The sequence below is a fragment of the Lagenorhynchus albirostris genome, chromosome 10 (genome assembly GCF_949774975.1).
Source record: "Lagenorhynchus albirostris chromosome 10, mLagAlb1.1, whole genome shotgun sequence".
Lineage (NCBI taxonomy): Eukaryota > Metazoa > Chordata > Mammalia > Artiodactyla > Delphinidae > Lagenorhynchus > Lagenorhynchus albirostris.
In genome coordinates this window covers 78,202,108-78,220,184 of record NC_083104.1, presented here as the reverse complement: position 1 = coordinate 78,220,184, position 18,077 = coordinate 78,202,108, and the positions used below count along the sequence as shown (strand labels likewise).

Genomic DNA, 18,077 nt, shown 5'->3' with positions numbered 1-18,077 from the left:
CAGAATACCTTTGTTAACCCTGTATTGTGTACATATCAGCCAGAAGATGAACTCCATTGGCATTAATTTTTTTGCAAAGACCTTTTTTCTCTGTCTTGACTTGATATTTCTACTTTACTCTCCCTGGTGGGAATTGTTGTCTGCAGTGGATTTCCTCTTCTCCCTGGAGTTTAGTAGGTCATCTGTGTTGTACTGCCAGTGTACCTGATTCCATCTTTATGCTGTTACAGAATTATAGTAGAGAACACAGTGGATTGGCGACCCCAAGACAAGATTGTCCTTAGTTCCTCTTCATATGAACCTCACGAAGCAGAGGTCCTCACTGTGAAAGAAGTCAGGGGCCACCATGTTAGCATCCATGAACGGCTCAGACACCGGCACGTCGGTAAGGCTTTGGTTTGTTAGTTAAGGGAAGTGAGTGAGCCAAGAAAAACGTGTTCAGCAACCTGCCTTGGGACCTTGGATCTGATCGGCGTTCAGAGGGGATGGATAATATTTTACTGCTGCCCTAGGCTCATCCTTAGAAGGCTTTATATCCATCCCTTCATTAATTTTATTGCCTAATTAAAAAAAAATCTTTGATGTGAGGGAATTTTTAAACTTTTTATTTATAATGGCAAGCCTAGAAGCAAGCAGAAGGGTTAAGAACCTTGTTCAAGGTCACCAGGCATTTTCATGGCTGAGCCAGAATAAATCTCATGGGAGATGAGTTTCCAGTTCATTTCCTGGCATACTGAATCACACAGCCACTTAGAATGTGGTAGTCATTGTAAATAATGACTCCTTTTTCCATACTTAGGAATGTGTCCTTCCTGACATGAAGTTCATTGTATCAATTGACTACTACTACTGCCCCAAAATATAAATAAATAAGTAAAAACCAAATACCTTTTTCTTGAAAAAAAAAAGTACTGAATATTTTAATACAGTATACACACTTAAAATATATTGCATTATAAATAATAAATAACCGTATTTCCCGCTTCAGCCTAATAAATAAATTTAACCCAGGAAATATAACTAATAAGTAAAAAACATGGACATAAAGGGATTAGGGGATATCTTTCTTGTCTCTGATATGTGAGAGGGAAATACATGCTTTCAGCAGGACTGTATCTAAAGCTATTTCTAAATCATGGTTTTAAGGATGATTTTGTTTCTAAAGAGTGGCGGGGAAAAGAGACATCGTTAGCAATCCTTGCCTATAATACACAATGTACAATGCAAAGTGGGGTGGGCAGTGGAACAAACCAGCAAGACTGGGGAGGCTCTTTCTGGGAGTGACGAGTTCCAGACCCGCCAGGAGAGGGCGTTGCCGCTGCTGCTTCAGTCCTATCACTGCCTCTGTGGATCTGCGATTCCTCACTCTCTCAAAGAGGTTCAGGAACAATGCACAACCAAAGGCGGGAATCTCACACTGAAGAATTGAAGGAAGGAGGCCGGGGACCCCACTAATTGGACCGGTCTTCCCTGACATCCCTGTCCCGGTACCCATAGTGATTGAGGACAAATGAATTCTTGCTCAAACACGCTCACTCTGATCCCAATGAGAGACCAGTGAACGGGCTTTTCATTTCTCAGCCGACGTTTGTGGAGGACGCCCGAGGAAAAGCAGACCTTAATGTTGGGAGGACTTCCGCGGGGAAAGGAATGTTTTCATTTGTCAGGTTCGCTGGGTCCCCAGCTGGCGATCTCCGAAATAGGTTTTAAAAATTTCTTCCTTTCCCAACTCGCGTTGTCCCAGGAAGTGTCCACGTCATGGAGGATGGCCGACACATTCGTTTGGCTTCAGAGGTTGGACTTCTGACCCGAAACATACAAATCCAGGGTGATACATCATGTGGGGGGAGACTACTTGTGGGGTCCTTCAGGAAGTCCAGCGTGGAAGAATTTTCAGGTAACTGAAATTTTAAGTTACTAAGCACTACCAATTGGAGGCTATGCATCTGGGACACTCAGAAATTCCAACGGTGGGAATTTTCATTTATAAAACAAAATATTTGAAATAGATGCTTCTCTGTGCTCTGAGAAGCTATGAATTTTCAGTACTAATCTGTGCTTAATTATCAGTGTGATGTTAAAATAATATACTAGCTATCAGCACACAGGCACATTTTTACCTCAAAGAAAAAAAAAAACTTCAGCAGATGTGAAATTTCCTCTGCTTTGAAATTGTAGATGATTTAATGACCAATTGAATTTTATCTCTTTCCTGAATTTCTATTACTCTTTCCCAGTAGCATGCTCTATTTGATGGCAGGCCTCATCTCATGCTATAAATTAATAGTGTAAATTTAAATAAGAATGATTTCCATATTCTAGACTGCTTTAGGGATCGGTTAAATTTCTCTCATTTCTTTCAAGCTTTAGCTCTTCTGGAATGCTGCAAAGTTATTTGATTAGTACCTTTTTCTTAAACTTAGGTTCCTTAAAATTGATTCCCAAGTTGTTTCCTAGTCAAATAAAGCTCCATCTCAGAAAGTCACTGCGTACATGAATGTAATAAAGGCTCTGAGAAAGCCTGGAGCAAAGGACCTAACGGTTTCCCAAGTATATTGAGCACGGAACACTTTTTGTGGGTATATCTGCTTTACCAATATAGTAAAGAGCAATGTTTGAACCTTAAAACAAAAGTTCGAGGGCTTCCCTGGTGGCGCAGTGGTTGAGGGTCCGCCTGCCGATGCAGGGGACGCGGGTTCGTGCCCCGGTCCGGGAAGATCCCACATGCCGCGGAGCGGCTGGGCCCGTGGGCCATGGCCGCTGAGCCTGTGCGTCCGAAGTTCGCGATTTCTGGTTCCTAGAACAAGCTCTCTCTCCATAAGCTCCAGCTCCGTCAGTTCTCAACAGAAGTGATTTTGCTCTTCCCTCCTGGCCAAAGGACATTTGACAATATCTGGAGCCATTTTTGCTTGTCACAGCTTTGGTGGAGCTTCTGGCATATAGCGGGTAGTTGCTCGACATTCTATAAGGCACAGGACAGCCTCCCACAAGAAAGGATTATCTGGTCCAAAATGTCAGTCATGTTGAGGTGGAGGAACCCTGCTCTGGAAGGCTAGACAAAGGCTGAATCCCGGTTGTGGTTGTGTAAAACCAAAACTACCCTGCAGTTTATGAAGACAGAGAATTAGGGAGGGAGCGCAAGACAGGGCCCCTTTCCACGGTAACTGCAGTCCAGGCTGGAACCTCATCACCAGAGCAGGACAGAAGGCCGATTCTTACAGCTGAGCACCAAAGCCAGAGCCCAACCACCAGCAATGCTGGCTCAGTCCTGAGCCTCTGGGTAGCTGGTCAGGGCTCTTAAATCATCCCTGGGGAAGGGAAAGAGAATCTGTATTCGATGCTTCTTATGGACTAGGAACCACGATGGTTTCCATGCCTACTTTGTTTCATTTAATCCTAATATCTATGTGAGAAAGACATTTTATCCTTGCGGTACGCGGGCCTCTCACTGTTGTGGCCTCTCCCGTTGCGGAGCACAGGCTCCGGACGCGCAGGCTCCGGACGCGCAGGCTCAGCAGCCATGGCTCACGGGCCCAGCTGCTCCGCGGCATATGGGATCTTCCCAGACCGGGGCACGAACCCGTGTCCCCTGCATCGGCAGGCAGACTCTCAAGCACTGCGTCACCAGGGAAGCCCCATCCTTCTGCCTTTTGTAGGGAAGAAGCAAGTACCTGATGACATGCATTTTGCTTGCAGGTATCCTTCAGCTTTTCAATGTGGAAATTCAGAACTTTGGCTCACCACTGTATTCCTCCATCGAGCTCACTGATACGGCGGCAGGATCCTGGATGATATCTTGTACTCTGCACCAAAGCTGTGGTGGGGGCATTCGTGCAGCTGCCAGTCAGGGGATCGTTTTAAATGACAATGTAGTGTTTAGCACAGCTGGCCATGGCATTGATTTGGAGGGTCAGGACTATTCTCTGTCTAATAACCTTGTGGTTCTGATGACACAGTCAGCCTGGTCTCCCATTTGGGTGGCAGGAATCAAAGTGAATCAGGCAAAGGACATCCATCTCCATGGCAACGTTGTGGCAGGATCCGAGAGACTTGGCTTTCACATCCGAGGCTACAGGTGCTCCTCTCCTGAAGCCCTTTGGTCTGACAACGTGGCCCACTCAAGTCTTCACGGCCTTCATCTCTATAAGGAGACTGGACTTGACAACTGTACCAATATCTCTGGCTTCTTGGCTTTCAAGAACTTTGACTACGGTGCCATGCTCCATGTGGAGCATGGCATGGAAATAGAGAACCTCACTCTGGTCGACAATGCTATTGGCCTTTTGGCAGTAGTTTATGTGTCTTCTGCCCCACAGTGTTATAGTGAAAATCTACAGATTGTGGTTAGGAATTCAGTCATCGTGGCCACTAGCTCATCTTTTGACTGCATTCAGGATAGAGTTAAGCCTCGTTCTGCCAACGTGACATCACCTGATCGAGCTCCTTCCAATCCCAGAGGGGGTCGAGTTGGTATTTTGTGGCCTGTATTCACCTCGGAACCAAATCGGTGGCCTCAGGAGCCATGGCACAAAGTGAGGAGTGGCCATTTAATTTCAGGCATCATGAAACTTCAAGGTGGGATGTTTGGGTTTCCAAGCAATGTAGTGTCATACATCTGTGCATAGAAGCTTTAACAGCATTTTGAAATTATATCAACAAAAGCATACAGTGTCGTCTGGTGCTTGCTGTCCAATTGACCATCTACTGGGCATTGATAACCACAATGGTAGTTTATAATGACAGTGAGTGATTTCTTTAAAAAGTCACCACTCTATACTTGTTGAAGAGCTTTCCCAGGGAAATATTTCATTTGATTATATGCCTAATCTTTTAGGTATGTGTTACTTTTCCTGTCACACAGAGGAGGAAATTGATACGCGGAAATTGTGCCTCAGTGAAGTTGTCAAGTAGTTGGTGGGGCAGCCAGGATTTAATCCAATTATACTACAGCCTACGCAGAGAATCTTCTGTCAGCTCTCTTTTGTACTATTGTACTCACTCCTCACTGGATTTTGATCAAACCTTTGATGGAAAGTATTGCTCTTAAGATGTCAGTGTGTTGGAATGCTCTTCTACTTTGTATACAATGTCCATGTCTTCAAGAATTAAAGATATTTTAAGTCAAGATTTATGTAAACTCCTGGAACCACCCTGGACAGTAGCTTAAACTTACTCCTGGACATACGTTAGTATAAGAATATTTAGTTGCGTAGTCTGTATTTGTGGTTGGTAGTTTACATGATATAATGTTGTAATACCTTAAACATTTTTTTTCAGATGTGACCTTTTCTAGTTTTGTGAAGAGTTGCTATAGTGATGATCTAGATGTCTGCATTCTGTCCAATGCAGAGAACACTGGGATCGTGCCTCTAATAACGGCAGAGAGGACCAGGATGCTAAAGATCAAAGATAAAAACAAGTTCTACTTTCCTCCTTTACAAACCAGGTACCGGTTTTGGTATTTATAGTAAGCCATATTTATGAAGGGTTTGGTAATTCTCCAAATACCTCAACATGTTTTTTAAACAAGGATAAAATCATCAATGGAAATAGAAATAAGTCCTTCTAGAAAAATATGGTAGATTGATTGGTCCCAATTCTTTACCCTCCTATATTTGTGCCCTTTGAGATACAATTTTTGCAATCTCTCTCACTGAAGAGAAAGGGACTGTTTCTCTCTTCCTTGAATCTGGAATCCACCACGTGATGTCCTCTGGCAGACAAAAGCGGCAGAAGTGATGGATTGCAAGTTTTATTGATATTGTTTAATTGTTTTATCTTTATTAGAGGTACTTCTTTGGGATGTTTTCTAAATCAATGGAAAAAATTGACCCTGATTCTTGAAGCTTCCATGGAGTATATGGTGGCACTAGTTTTCAGAAGGAGGCTTGGGTGTCCTTGTGCAGGCACTGGTGGGGAAGGAGACCATGTCTGCTGTTAGGAATCCCTAGAATGAACCATATGGCTTAGACAGATATTTGCTCTCAGACCAGGCGTAACGACTGTTCTTGAACATATGATCTGAGAGTTTTATTCAAGAATCTGAAAACTAGACAAGGAATTTTTGTTGTTGTTTTTTTTTTGCTGTAAGAGGGAGTGGGAAAGTCAGAGCAGGGAAAATAGGTTATTTTTACTTTCCTATAACATTGGGAAAACGTCTTTAGTTGGAATAAAAGAATCAGGAAAAGCACCCTAATTAGAAAGTTTATATGTTTGGCCCAACTCCAATCTCTTTTTGATGCCCATCCCTGAACCGTTTTTGGAACCTAAACATTATTAGGTATACAATTTGTGTTATTCTGTCATTTTTTTCTACTATCCAATCTTCTTTTTGTTCAACTCTTACCTATGGGATGAAATAGTTATAAAGCTAAACGATATTAGCACTTGATTATTTGTACTATTAATACCTGACACATGGTTGGCATGCAATAAATATTTTATATTATTACTAATGGTACCTAAAAATGTTAGATGAGAGGAAATAAAATAAATTCTCTATAATTCAGTGTTATAATTGAATAATAATAACTTATTTATTTATAACCAATAACTTCTTTATATACCCTGCTTGAGTCTAAATTCTGATGCCTATGTTTATCACCATTGTATTCCCCAACGTACAAGTAGTAGGTTTTCAATAGATATTTATTGCATGAGAACATCTTTTTTTACATTGTTTTTATATAGTACAAGTATAATCGATATTTATAATGATAATCTTAAAATACTGCAAGGCCCCAAAGTTCTATTGCATTGGAACATTGCATTGATCACATCATGTTTAATAAATATTATTAGTTAGGGGCATTTTACTGTATCTTAGAAAATTAGTGATTTATGTAAAGATTATATAACTCGATATCCAGAATATTTGGTTAATAAGAATTGTCTTTTTCTCTTGACCATATAACTGGGAAATAACATTTTCTATAGAGTGTTATTTCATATCTAGGTAACACGTTAGTAATAATAAAATTTTATTGAATTTATTTTTCATAACGTCAGCACTACCAATATATGTTTCCTTTTGGTGGCTTATCATGGAAATGAGAGAGTTGCTTTCTATCTGTCTTCCCAGGAAAGATTTAGGAATACTGGTCTGCTCTGAATCTGACTGTGAAAGTCCTAGAAAATATCTCTTTAAGGATCTGGATGGGAGAGCTCTGGGTCTGCCTCCACCAGTTTCTGTATTTCCTAAAATTGAAGCAGAATGGACTGGATCCTTCTTCAACACAGGTCAGTTCTATCTGAACTCGATGTCTCCAGTAGAGGGAACAAGCATGGGACGGAGCTGGTTTGGCTGTGTGGTCCAGTGGGAACAAAATATCCTGGAGAGGAACTGAGCAATAGAGTTGGAGTCTGTGCCAGTAAGCTGCTCAACTCACCTCTATCTCAGGAATGTTGGATGCTTAAGGGATGCCACAGTACCACTGTTTTGCCCTCCATGAGATTGCCTGTGGTCCATGTCAAAGGTACAGACTCCCAACACCCACCTGTGCACAGGTGAAGAGAATGGTCCTCTCACTAGGTTGGTCTCTTGGGCCTGAAGCAGCACTCTCTGTGCTCAGCGTTTCGCAGTGTCTGCCTTGGAAGCAGTTCCTCTGGATTCTGAATCCTTCTTTTCCACCAGAGCTAAATGCCCTCACTCTGGAAAGGGTGGTAGACTAGATGGCATGCCTTCTTTTTGCCTTCCTTTTCTCCATCTTCTAATTGTCCCTGGGGGCTATGATCAAAATCCCTGCTTATTCTTCTTGCTTTTACAAGCCCATCGGGCTATCAGTTTTTATAGCTGGACCCCTGGAGAGATCATCGTCTTTCTGCTTCTACAAACAACGTAACTCTGAGTTTACATTTTTGTTCAGGTGGAAACTGCTGCAAGTACATCCCAACTTTCTTCCTACTTCATTGGATGACTCTTTTCAGACTTCTTTTCTAGTCTCCCTTTCTCTTTTGAAGTTTTGAATATTCCAGGACTATCTTCTCTTCCTATCTTGCTCCTAAGTCCAAAGTTGAAATACCATTTACTGCTGATGAATTTATATCTCCAGCCCAGACTCCACCCTGAACTGTAGTCTGTTATAACCAAATGACTCCACTGGGAGGCATAATTCGCATCTCAGACTCAATATGCCCCAGGTGGGGACTCCTGGAGATGTGACCCACAGTTGTCCCAGCTAAGCCATGCAGAAGCTAAAATATTGACACTTCAAAACCTTACTCTTCATTGGCCGAGGGATGCTCCTGGGTACACTAACTCTCCAGCCCTTTGGCTTTCCCTGAACAGGCCAATCATGCGCTTTCCCAAGGCCAGGAAAAACGTTTCCTGGAAGGTTTCCTTCTGAGGAAGGAAAAACCTTCCTCAGAAAGAAGTGGTAGGTTTTTGTAGCAGCCATCTTTGGTATGTGAAGGTGAATGCCAGGAAGATATGGGGTGACATTGAAAATGTCTCTTGCAAACAGGAACTCTAAAATGTCCATCAAATACTCCAGGTGTGAATAATAATATTCTTTCAATGAATTCTTAGGTGGTGCTTACCATGTGGTATAAATATACTGTTTAGGCACAAGCATATTTGCTGCTGGTTGAAAAGCTGTATATTTTATTTTTTCACCACTCTTTGTCTTGGTTATGAAACATGATTCAATGGTAAAACTCTGATAGGTATTACAATATTACATGCTACTTACTCTCAGCATATGGACAGTTGTGAGCATACGTGTGGGAGGCTGAAGGTATATTGGGAGGTGTGTAGGCTGGACTGCCTTAAACTCCTGATGTTTTAAAGCTTTATAACATTTTAAATGAGGTTGCTGTAGGTCCCAACTGTAAGGATTCCCACAGTAGAATCCACTGTTTATTGCACTACAAATACAGTCTGTGTCTTCTTGCCATGAAGGAGACTGTACATAGTAAATGGTGCCTTCCGGGTACTAACAGGATTGGAGTGTTTTCCTGTGACTTCCAAAATGGGAATAGATCCCTCCTTCCCTAGTTCAAGTCCCTTCTCATTTTTTAAACCATAGTTTTATGCTACTTTCCAGTTTCTGTCCACAATATGGTAGAGGAGAAAAGCACAAATTTAATCTTGAGAGAATAAATGTCTATTTTGTATTTTTCCTCTTCAAGACAAAATCTATGGTCATCTATAAAACAGTGGAAGCAGCCAGCAAAGATGAAAATGGAGGCCTCTGGAACCAGCTCTTATATTTATTCCAAATGGCGTTGAGTTTAACACACCCTTTTGGCCTTTCTCCATTTTATTAACAAACAGTTTGGAGTCCATTGCCTTTGAGGTTTATTTTTAATTTGAAAAATACAAATTTTATTTGCACATATAAGTTCACATGCAAAATTCAGACAGATATCCACAGGTCCCAATGTATTGTCATATGCTTTGGTGTTGGGAGCAAAAATTATCCACGTGGATCAGCTATGGGGAACACTGTGCCAGTGGGTTTTGCTATCTGTGTAATGCAGGGTGTGTAGCCAGGGGAGAAGTGAGCTGTTAATTTTGTTTTGTACTTATCTGTAAGTTCGCATTTGCAGCCAACTTTGAAACATGCATGGCAACAGGGTGCAAGGCAGCTAATCCCAGGCAGGAGAACCTCTAAGAGCCATTTGCATTTTATTCTGGAGAGAATTTCTTTTGATGATGGAGGCATCTGATCATCTGAAAATCCAAAATTATAAAAACAAAGTCTTGAAATTAATATCCCATTTAGGTAGGACTAGATCAGTACTAGAGCTTTCCACCCTGGCTTCTGACTCATTTCCTGTCTGTCCCAGTCTACAAATGCATGGAATCACCTCTCAGCCCACTTTGTACATATGGCTACTGATGTTATTGGGAGAAGACTGAAGGAAATCAGAGCTTTGGTTTCAATGGCATTTTACAATTTCTTAGCCGTGATATAGAAAGTAGAAAGGGGGTGTAATGGAAGCTAGCATCCCTTGAGCACCTTTTGCACGCGATGTGCTGAAGTTGACATTTTCACTCATTCAGCAAATGCATTTGACCATCTGTAGTCTACCAGTGCCTTTCTAAGGATGGGAACTATAGTTGTGAATAACATTCCTGCCTTCATCAAACTGATGTTCCAGTGGAGATTATATCTATATCTATAAAAAAATAAATAAAAATATTTCAATAGTGATGAGAGGTATGAAGAAAATAAAACAGAGTTTTGGACTAGAGAGGTAGCTTCAGGTGTGTGTGCGTGTATGTAGTGTGTGATGTGGTGCGTGTGTGTAAGGGAGCTGCTATTAGAAACAGAGTTACAATTTCAATGAGGCCTGAATGAGGAGCGAGGAATCACTCCTCTGAGCAGACGGAGGAGCTTTCCGGGGAGAGGGACCAGCCAGAGCAGGGGCTCTGATACCAGAATGGCCTCAATGTGTCTGAGGGGTGGGTGGACAAGAGACCCATAGGAGTGATGTATAGTTAATGAGAGGGGGCGTAGTTGCAGGTAGTCAGGGCTTAGCCCCTTTATACGCCAGAGTAATTTAGTAAGATGGGGTTGGAAGATGGTGCTAGGATTTTATTCACTTTCTGAAAAGATCGTACAAGCTGCTGTGGAGTGAATGGATCATGGTGAGAGCGAGGCTGGGAGTAGGCAGTGTAGTTAGAAAGCTGGGGTTGAGGGGGCCCAACAGACGCAGGACTCCATGAGTGGTCCACCGCCCTGTGCTGCCCACAGACAGCGTCGGTCCACAGTGAGGTGATGACAGAAATGTCACCTGTAGAACCAGAGCTACTTGACAGTAATTGTACATCTGTTGGATCTAATGAACAAAATTTAGGGCTTTCATTTTGTATGTCTAATTTGTCTGATAATTTGCATTTAAATGTGTTGGTTCTCAATAGACTGGAAATTTTGAAACAAACAAACAAAGCATAAAACCCCCCCGTTCTCCTGCCCTTTTTCTGCTTCTTCAATTTAGGAGGTAAATTTGATGTGCTTAGGACAGTGGCTCCCAAAGCTGGCTTATTATCAGAATCACCTAGGACATTAAACATTCGTTTGCATGAGTTGATAGGTGTGTGAAGCCCAAGCCTTTGTATTTAACACACACACAAACACACATACACACACACATACACACAAATACACACACATACATACACACCCACACACACGCATACGTACACATCCACACACACACACACAGATGTCCTCCTCAAGTGATTCTGCTGTGCTAAGGTTTGAGAATCACTGTTATAGAGTTATACGCCCCCCTTTGAAGTAAACAGACAGGATGTTAAGAAGACAATTAATGTTTTTAATTTAAAAAGCGGGCAGTTTCAGTTTCTCATGAAGAATCAAGAATAAGCTCTCTGTGCCAAATACCAGCAGACATAAACATACTTGCTTATATACACACTGGATATATTTCTGAAAGGGAAAAGAACATTAACTAAAAAGACATAGGAGTATTTACAATCTAAATTAAGTCTTTAATAATAAGAATATATTAAACCTTTTTAAAAAATTCAGATTATTTTTCCTAGTTTTGAAGTGAGTTAAATGACCTCAACATATCACTTTCACAATATATCACTGGATAAAAATGGGTTCAATGTTAAGTTTATTTTTTAAACTATATATTGAATCATTGTACTAAAAGTATAAACTCATGATAAGCTTTTCCCACACTTTCCTCAACATCATGCCCAGCAAAGTACTGTGGTCTGACTGGGACTTGTGACCAAATCCACCTTCAGGGCAGGTGAGAGTTTCCCATTCTTTCCCAGGAAAGAGTAAGAAACATTTTTCAAACCGTGTTACTTCTTGGACACTTCTTGAGAAAGAAAGTTGTAAACCATTATGGAGATCTTAAAAGTGACTAGCCTCAAATCAAAAATAAAAGATGAGGTTGGTGAAAAAGAAAATAAAGCTGGCATTTGACTGTGAGCACATAGAGTGATGAAGTGGTTTGTAACTGAATAATGGGGAAACTCAAGTTTCAGTGTGGAGACGTGTGCTCAGCTGCCTAACAGAGAGCAGCCAGCATGTTTTCAACTGTTTGTTGCTAGGTCTTGAAATGTGTCTTTTCTTTAAGTTTTCCAGGCTTCTCTTTTTTCCCATTTGCCCTGGGAATGACAGCAACATGGTTTTATAAAATGGGAGAAGGAGAGGGAGGGAGAAAATGAGAGGACAGAATGGAGAGAGGAAACGGTTGTTAGAAAATTTGTCTGCCAATATATGTGCTTGTAGAGGTCTTTTCTTCTAGCTAGAGGGGGAAATACCATTCTCTTTTCCCAAGCAATTATAGGCCCCAAAGATTGAAACTTGGTATATAGCTCTTTAATCTCAGCAGATATTTATGGTTAAACATTAGACTTTTAGGATTCCAGATGTCAGGGTATTAAAATATAAAGGCACAGTGGAGTCTCAGAAAATATTAGAACCTTTGGGATATGTGACTGCAGGGATTTTTATCCTGAGCAGAGGAGGATAAAGCTTCCGGGGATGCTTTGTAAGACCCAAAGAGCACCTTTCTTCCACCTTAGTCTCTCCCTCTTCCACGACTTGTCTGGTCTCCAGGCAGTGAAGGGCATAACAGTATTTGATTGCATTTTTAAATAATCCGTACTGTGAATTGGAATGATTTTCCTGTGTGACTTGTAAAGGGTGATGTAAAGAGGCATTATGATCTACAGGAGCAATTTCCCTTTCCTTTCTTCAATCTAGACATCCTATTTCTGTGATTCTCTTGCTCTTCAGCCCTTCCATTAACAACTAATACTTGTTGAGTATGTTTCTGACTCTGTGCTAAGACCTTCAGATGAATGATCTCATTTAATGCCATGGACAGGATCTATCCTAGGATATAAATATTCTTGTCCCCTCTATTTTATCGATGTGGAAGCTGATGAGACACGTAGGCAACTTGCCCAAGTCATACAACTAATTAATAGAAGATTCAGGACTGAACTCGTGTTTTTAACACTGTGCTGTACTGTACACAGTACCCTCCTTCGACTTTTTCTTGCTTCTTTCACTACATTGTCCAAGGTAAGCTCTCTTAGATCTATCAGCTTTTCTCACACACAAAGCTCTATCTACGAAGAACAAAGCAAACTGAAACTGTGCAATTATTCCAGCAATTATCCACCCCAACTAGCAATAATAATAGTTACCATTTATCTGGCATATTCCATGTGCCACGCATTATGCTAAGTGGCTTATAAACATTCCCATTTATCCCTACAACAACCTTAACATGTAGGAATTATTATCCCTTTCAGCATTTGAGGGAATAAGGGTTTAGAAAAGTTAACTAATTTTTCATGGTCCCGCAGCTAGAATGTGCAGAACCAAGATTTAAATCTGTATTTGTCTGACTCCAAAGTCTGGGCTTGTAACCACTTCTAGGTAATTATCATCGTGTGGTCTGAATCGGTGGGGTGCTGTACAGAGATATATTTAACCGAGTAATTCACATATTTCCACTTTACATGGTAGGAAATAGATGTTTAGGTTTAAAAAAAATAACTGTCGATTACTATGACATTCTTATGAAACAATGTAATAACAATCACACAAAAACCTCATTTAGTTCCTCTTCTTCCTCTTCTTCTAGTATATATGTGTATATATATTAGTTTTCATGGACAAACTAAATGGACTCTGTCACATCCAAGAAAAGCATTTTGCCAGCATTAACCACTGAAGGTTGTGTGATGGCAATAGAGTTGTATGGAGAAGAAGCTTTGGTCATGAGATCAAAAGTGTATTGTGGTAATTTTTCTGTAGCTTCTCCTTTTCCCCCAGTGACTTAATGTAGGGTTTTGTGTTTTTTTCCAACCTAGGCAAGTAGTTATCGAGTACCCAGTGAGAGCAAAGCACTGTGTACTGTTGGAGTAACCTAGAAAGAACATCAAGGTAGATAAGAAAAGAAGGCATATATGAAAGGGGCAAGTAAAGAATTGTGTTTAGAAGGAGCAGATGCAGGGCTTCTTGTGCGTTGCAATGTAATAGCTCTCCTAAGGAATGCCCCTGGCTCCCACATGCAGTTGGGACTCTGTCTCTTTATGTCCTTGTTTCATCTATCACTCAATTCCATTATAGCTCATCTCATGCTCTACAGCCATCACTTTACAAGCCTGCCTTCTCACCAGACTGAGTACCTTGAAGGCAAACATCTTTGAATTTTTAGTACAATCTTTGGAATATAATATGTGCCCAGTATATGTTTACTGAGTGAGGGAATAAATGAATAAATGGGTGACTAAATGAGTGAAAAAGTCAAGAATTGAAGTTTGCTATCAGCTGTTTCACAAAATGTTTTGTAGATTTACTCAATGTACAATTTGTTTTAGCATTTTTAAAGAGTGTTTCCCATTCACTTATCTTAGGAGATTGTGAAAAATGTGATGCATGGCCAGATATATGTTGAAAACTCTGACCATTCCCGTTTTGGAGATTCATCACATGAATTAAAATGTTAAAGGTTCTGATAAGTCCTGCAATTAAAAACAAAAACAAAAACTGTTCAACTTTGTGTTATCCAGTATTTCTCCAACTTTTTGACTACAGAATACATTTTCACACTACGCATGAGTACTCCTTGGAATTAGTGTAGTTCAGAATGCATTTTGGGGAATATTGTCTCATATTAATCCATTAGCCTGCAGAAATACATGCCAGTTGGAAACGAAATGATAAGATTACAGTATTTTTGATTTTGATGGTTTCTTGAAGGTCAATCAGTTGCACTTCCCATTCAATGTGAGGATGGCCTCTATTGTTAACTTTCCCAGGAAGTGGGAATTCATTCTCTTACAAGACTGCCTAATATATTTTGAATAATTTTAATTGTTAGGATCTTCCTGTATGATTTCTGTCTACTAACCTAGTCTGCTTTCTGGTGACAGAGTATAAATAATTCTTTCCATATTGCATCTTTTTACGTATTCAAAAGCGGTTACCTTTTTCTAGCATAGAAATTCTAAACTTCTTTCTGTTAGGAAATATATGACAGATTTTTTCAGGTTTTCACTTTCTAAACTGACTTGTTTTGATGTTCTTCAATTGTTGATGATTTTTCCAAAATGTAGAAACCAGAACTGAGCATTGCTTATCCAGAACAGCATTGTCCAATAGAAATAATAATGCAAACCACAAGTGTAATTTAAATATTCTAGTGTCCAGGTTAAAAAAGGGAAAAAAGAAACAGATGAAATTTAATTAATAATATATTTTATTTAATCCAATATATTCAAAGTTATTTGAAGATGTAATCAGTACAAAATTACTGAGATATTTGTATTTTTTTCATACTGTCTTTAAAATTTCACATGAATTTTACAGTTACAGCATATCTCAATTTAGAAACTACATTTTCATAAGAAATATTTGATCTGTATCTAGATTTCATAAACTTTACAATTGAACAGTAGATGCATGAACAATTTGTTCCAAATATACCTAAACATTTTTTGTAACTAAATTATCAGTTTTACACTTTAAATTATATATTTATAATTAATTATAAATTATATAATTATATAAATTATACAGTTTAAAATTTAGTTCTTCAGTTGCACTAGTCATTTTTCAAGGCCTAAATAGCTACATGCAGATGAGTATTTCCTCCTTTGTTCTGGAGGGATAAATATTAAAGAGAACTGATTTTTTAAAACCTATGTGCTAGACGGTATTTGTCTCTGATAAATTTCACTTTTATCAGTCCTTTTTATAGGTCATCATATGCATCTTGGGTTTCTAGAATTAGAAACTAACCACAGAATTAGAAGCCATTCTGGAGACCACCTAATTGGTTCTGGGCATATAACTCGGTCAGTAAAAGAGAGAAGCTTGCCTAGCTGGGATTATCTGCCATTAGCAGAAGCTACTGTTTAAATATCCAGTCCTCCAAATAAAGCATCAAGGTTTTCTGAGCCTGGGAATTTTACTATTCAGGGTATAATACTTTATTGAGAAATCTATTCACATATCTATGGTTTGTTTTATGAGAAGCAGTAACATCAGTGTTCCACAAGAGGGGCTGTTTTTGAATGTCAGTCACTAAGTGAAATTACTTAACTTTTTGCCATGATGATATACTGGCTCTCTCCTTTCTCTTTTTCATTTTCTTGTCTTTCTTTCGCCTTTCCTCCCCCAGCCTCTGCCCCTGGATTATTTCCAGGACTTCATTGAATAGTAAACTGTGGTCTTATTTGTAAAATTTTAATAATGGAGGAATCCTTCAATGCTGCTTTCATTCTTTTGGTACAAGAATTATTGAAAGATTTAGAAGGCAGAAGCTCAAACTTTAGCTTGTTTTATGCCTAAGACAGATGGATGGTTTCTATGTGTTTGATTATTGTGTGTGTGTGTGTGTGTGTGTGTGTGTGTGTGTGTGTATGCATGCACACGCATTTTAATGGAAGGAAACATTTGGGCAGTCCCACCGATAAATAAAGCACTTGTGCCTTACCAATAGGTGCTAAGCAAGTTCATGACTGAGACCTTTTCATTTCAATATTATGGATCTGAAAGATTCTTTGATTTAGTTTAAAGTTTTTTCCTCCATATATTTGCACACTCACTAGGTGTAAAATTAATGCTATTTTGTGACATTCTGAATGCAATCATTAAAATCTCCTAGAAATAAATATGTGGATGGAACAAAAATTTTTTTAAAGGTCAGAAATAGAAACCAAATACATTAAAGAACTTAGTTTATAACAAAGATGACATTTTAAATCATGGGAAAATAGAAACTATTCATTAATGATACTGAGGCACTTGACTAATCACTCAGGGAAAAAAATTAGGAATTCATATCTTTTTCTTTATAAAAATAAATTTCATACAGATTCAAGATGAAAAAAAAATACAGAATTACCAGGAAATTTTGGTGAGGTTATATATCCTTAGAGTTATGGAGATTTTTCTTAGCATGAATCAAAATCTAGGACATATATGTAAATATTTGATAAATTTGACTCTTTTCAAATTAAAAAGTTCTGCAAAGAATATTAAAAACTAAACTAAAAAACTAGGGAAAAAATACAACTCATATAGAAAAGGGCTAATTTCCTTAATATACCAAAAAAATTCTTACTAATATTTAAGAACAAAAAAAGAGCAAACCAATTCATAAAAATATTCAGAGGATTCTAAAGTGCATTTCACAGAGAAATAAATACAAATGCCAAAAAGCATACAAAAAGCCATACAAAACATACAAAGAGAGAAAGACGGTTTCTCTCATAATCAGAGCGTTGGTTAAGAGTTTTTATACTGAGTTGAGCTGTCTGCATTGTGTCCACTTACTAGATGGGCAACTCCAAGAAAGCTTCTTATTCTCTCTGAGCCTCCGTTTCCTAATTTAGGAAGTGAAGATATTAATAGTATATACTCATACGTTTATTGGAAGGATTAAAAGAGAGCAACTCAACAAAAGTATCCACCACTACTACCAAGACAGTGATGACCATTGCCACTATTATTTACTATTAATACGATTATTTTAGCAGTAGTGTTGGCAACTATCTAAAGGCCTATACCTCTGACTCCACACTCCACTTTTAGGAAGTTATCCTAAAAATTTTTGTTGAACGAATAAACAAGACAGTAAAACATATATAATGAAAAAGAAAAAAATTCCCTGTCTTTACCCTCTGCTATCCCGATCTTCAGTGCTGCAGCTTAGAGGGAAGTTTCCATTTTTAAACATCATATATATGTATTACTTATTATTTTAATAAGAATAATGATAGTAAAACTCATTTATATAACAAATGGGAATCCTGAAATATGAGTTGGTTATTATGTAAAGCATGTCAGGAAAAGGGACGTAGAAGAAAAGAAATTTTCCTAGCCCTAGAAGCCAATCTGTCTACTACGGAATTACGGACTCCCTGTAGGACCCAATTCCAATTTGCTTAACTCCCTCACAGGAAAAATGTTAATAAAAATTGAATATAAGTTCCTGAAAGTAATTGCCATGGAGAAAGGGATTTGAAGCTGATTTTTTTCTGTGCCTGTGGATAATAGTCTCTTCCCTTTTGGGTGATGTTGGTGAGACACAACTTTCCTTAAGCATGGCCCGTGTGGAAACCA

At 39.1% G+C, this 18,077-nt stretch overlaps 1 protein-coding gene across 1 annotated transcript in view; it reads left to right on the top strand.

Annotated features, from left to right (window-relative positions):
* The window catches only part of PKHD1 (PKHD1 ciliary IPT domain containing fibrocystin/polyductin), a 433,598-nt gene that overhangs the window by 324,140 nt on the left and 91,381 nt on the right, over window positions 1-18,077 (top strand). Inside the window, exons 55-59 of the mRNA XM_060164227.1 lie at window positions 231-385; window positions 1,745-1,897; window positions 3,697-4,575; window positions 5,278-5,446; window positions 7,082-7,239. Coding sequence (XP_060020210.1) covers window positions 231-385; window positions 1,745-1,897; window positions 3,697-4,575; window positions 5,278-5,446; window positions 7,082-7,239 — 1,514 coding nt within the window. The remainder of the gene's footprint in view (window positions 1-230; window positions 386-1,744; window positions 1,898-3,696; window positions 4,576-5,277; window positions 5,447-7,081; window positions 7,240-18,077) is intronic.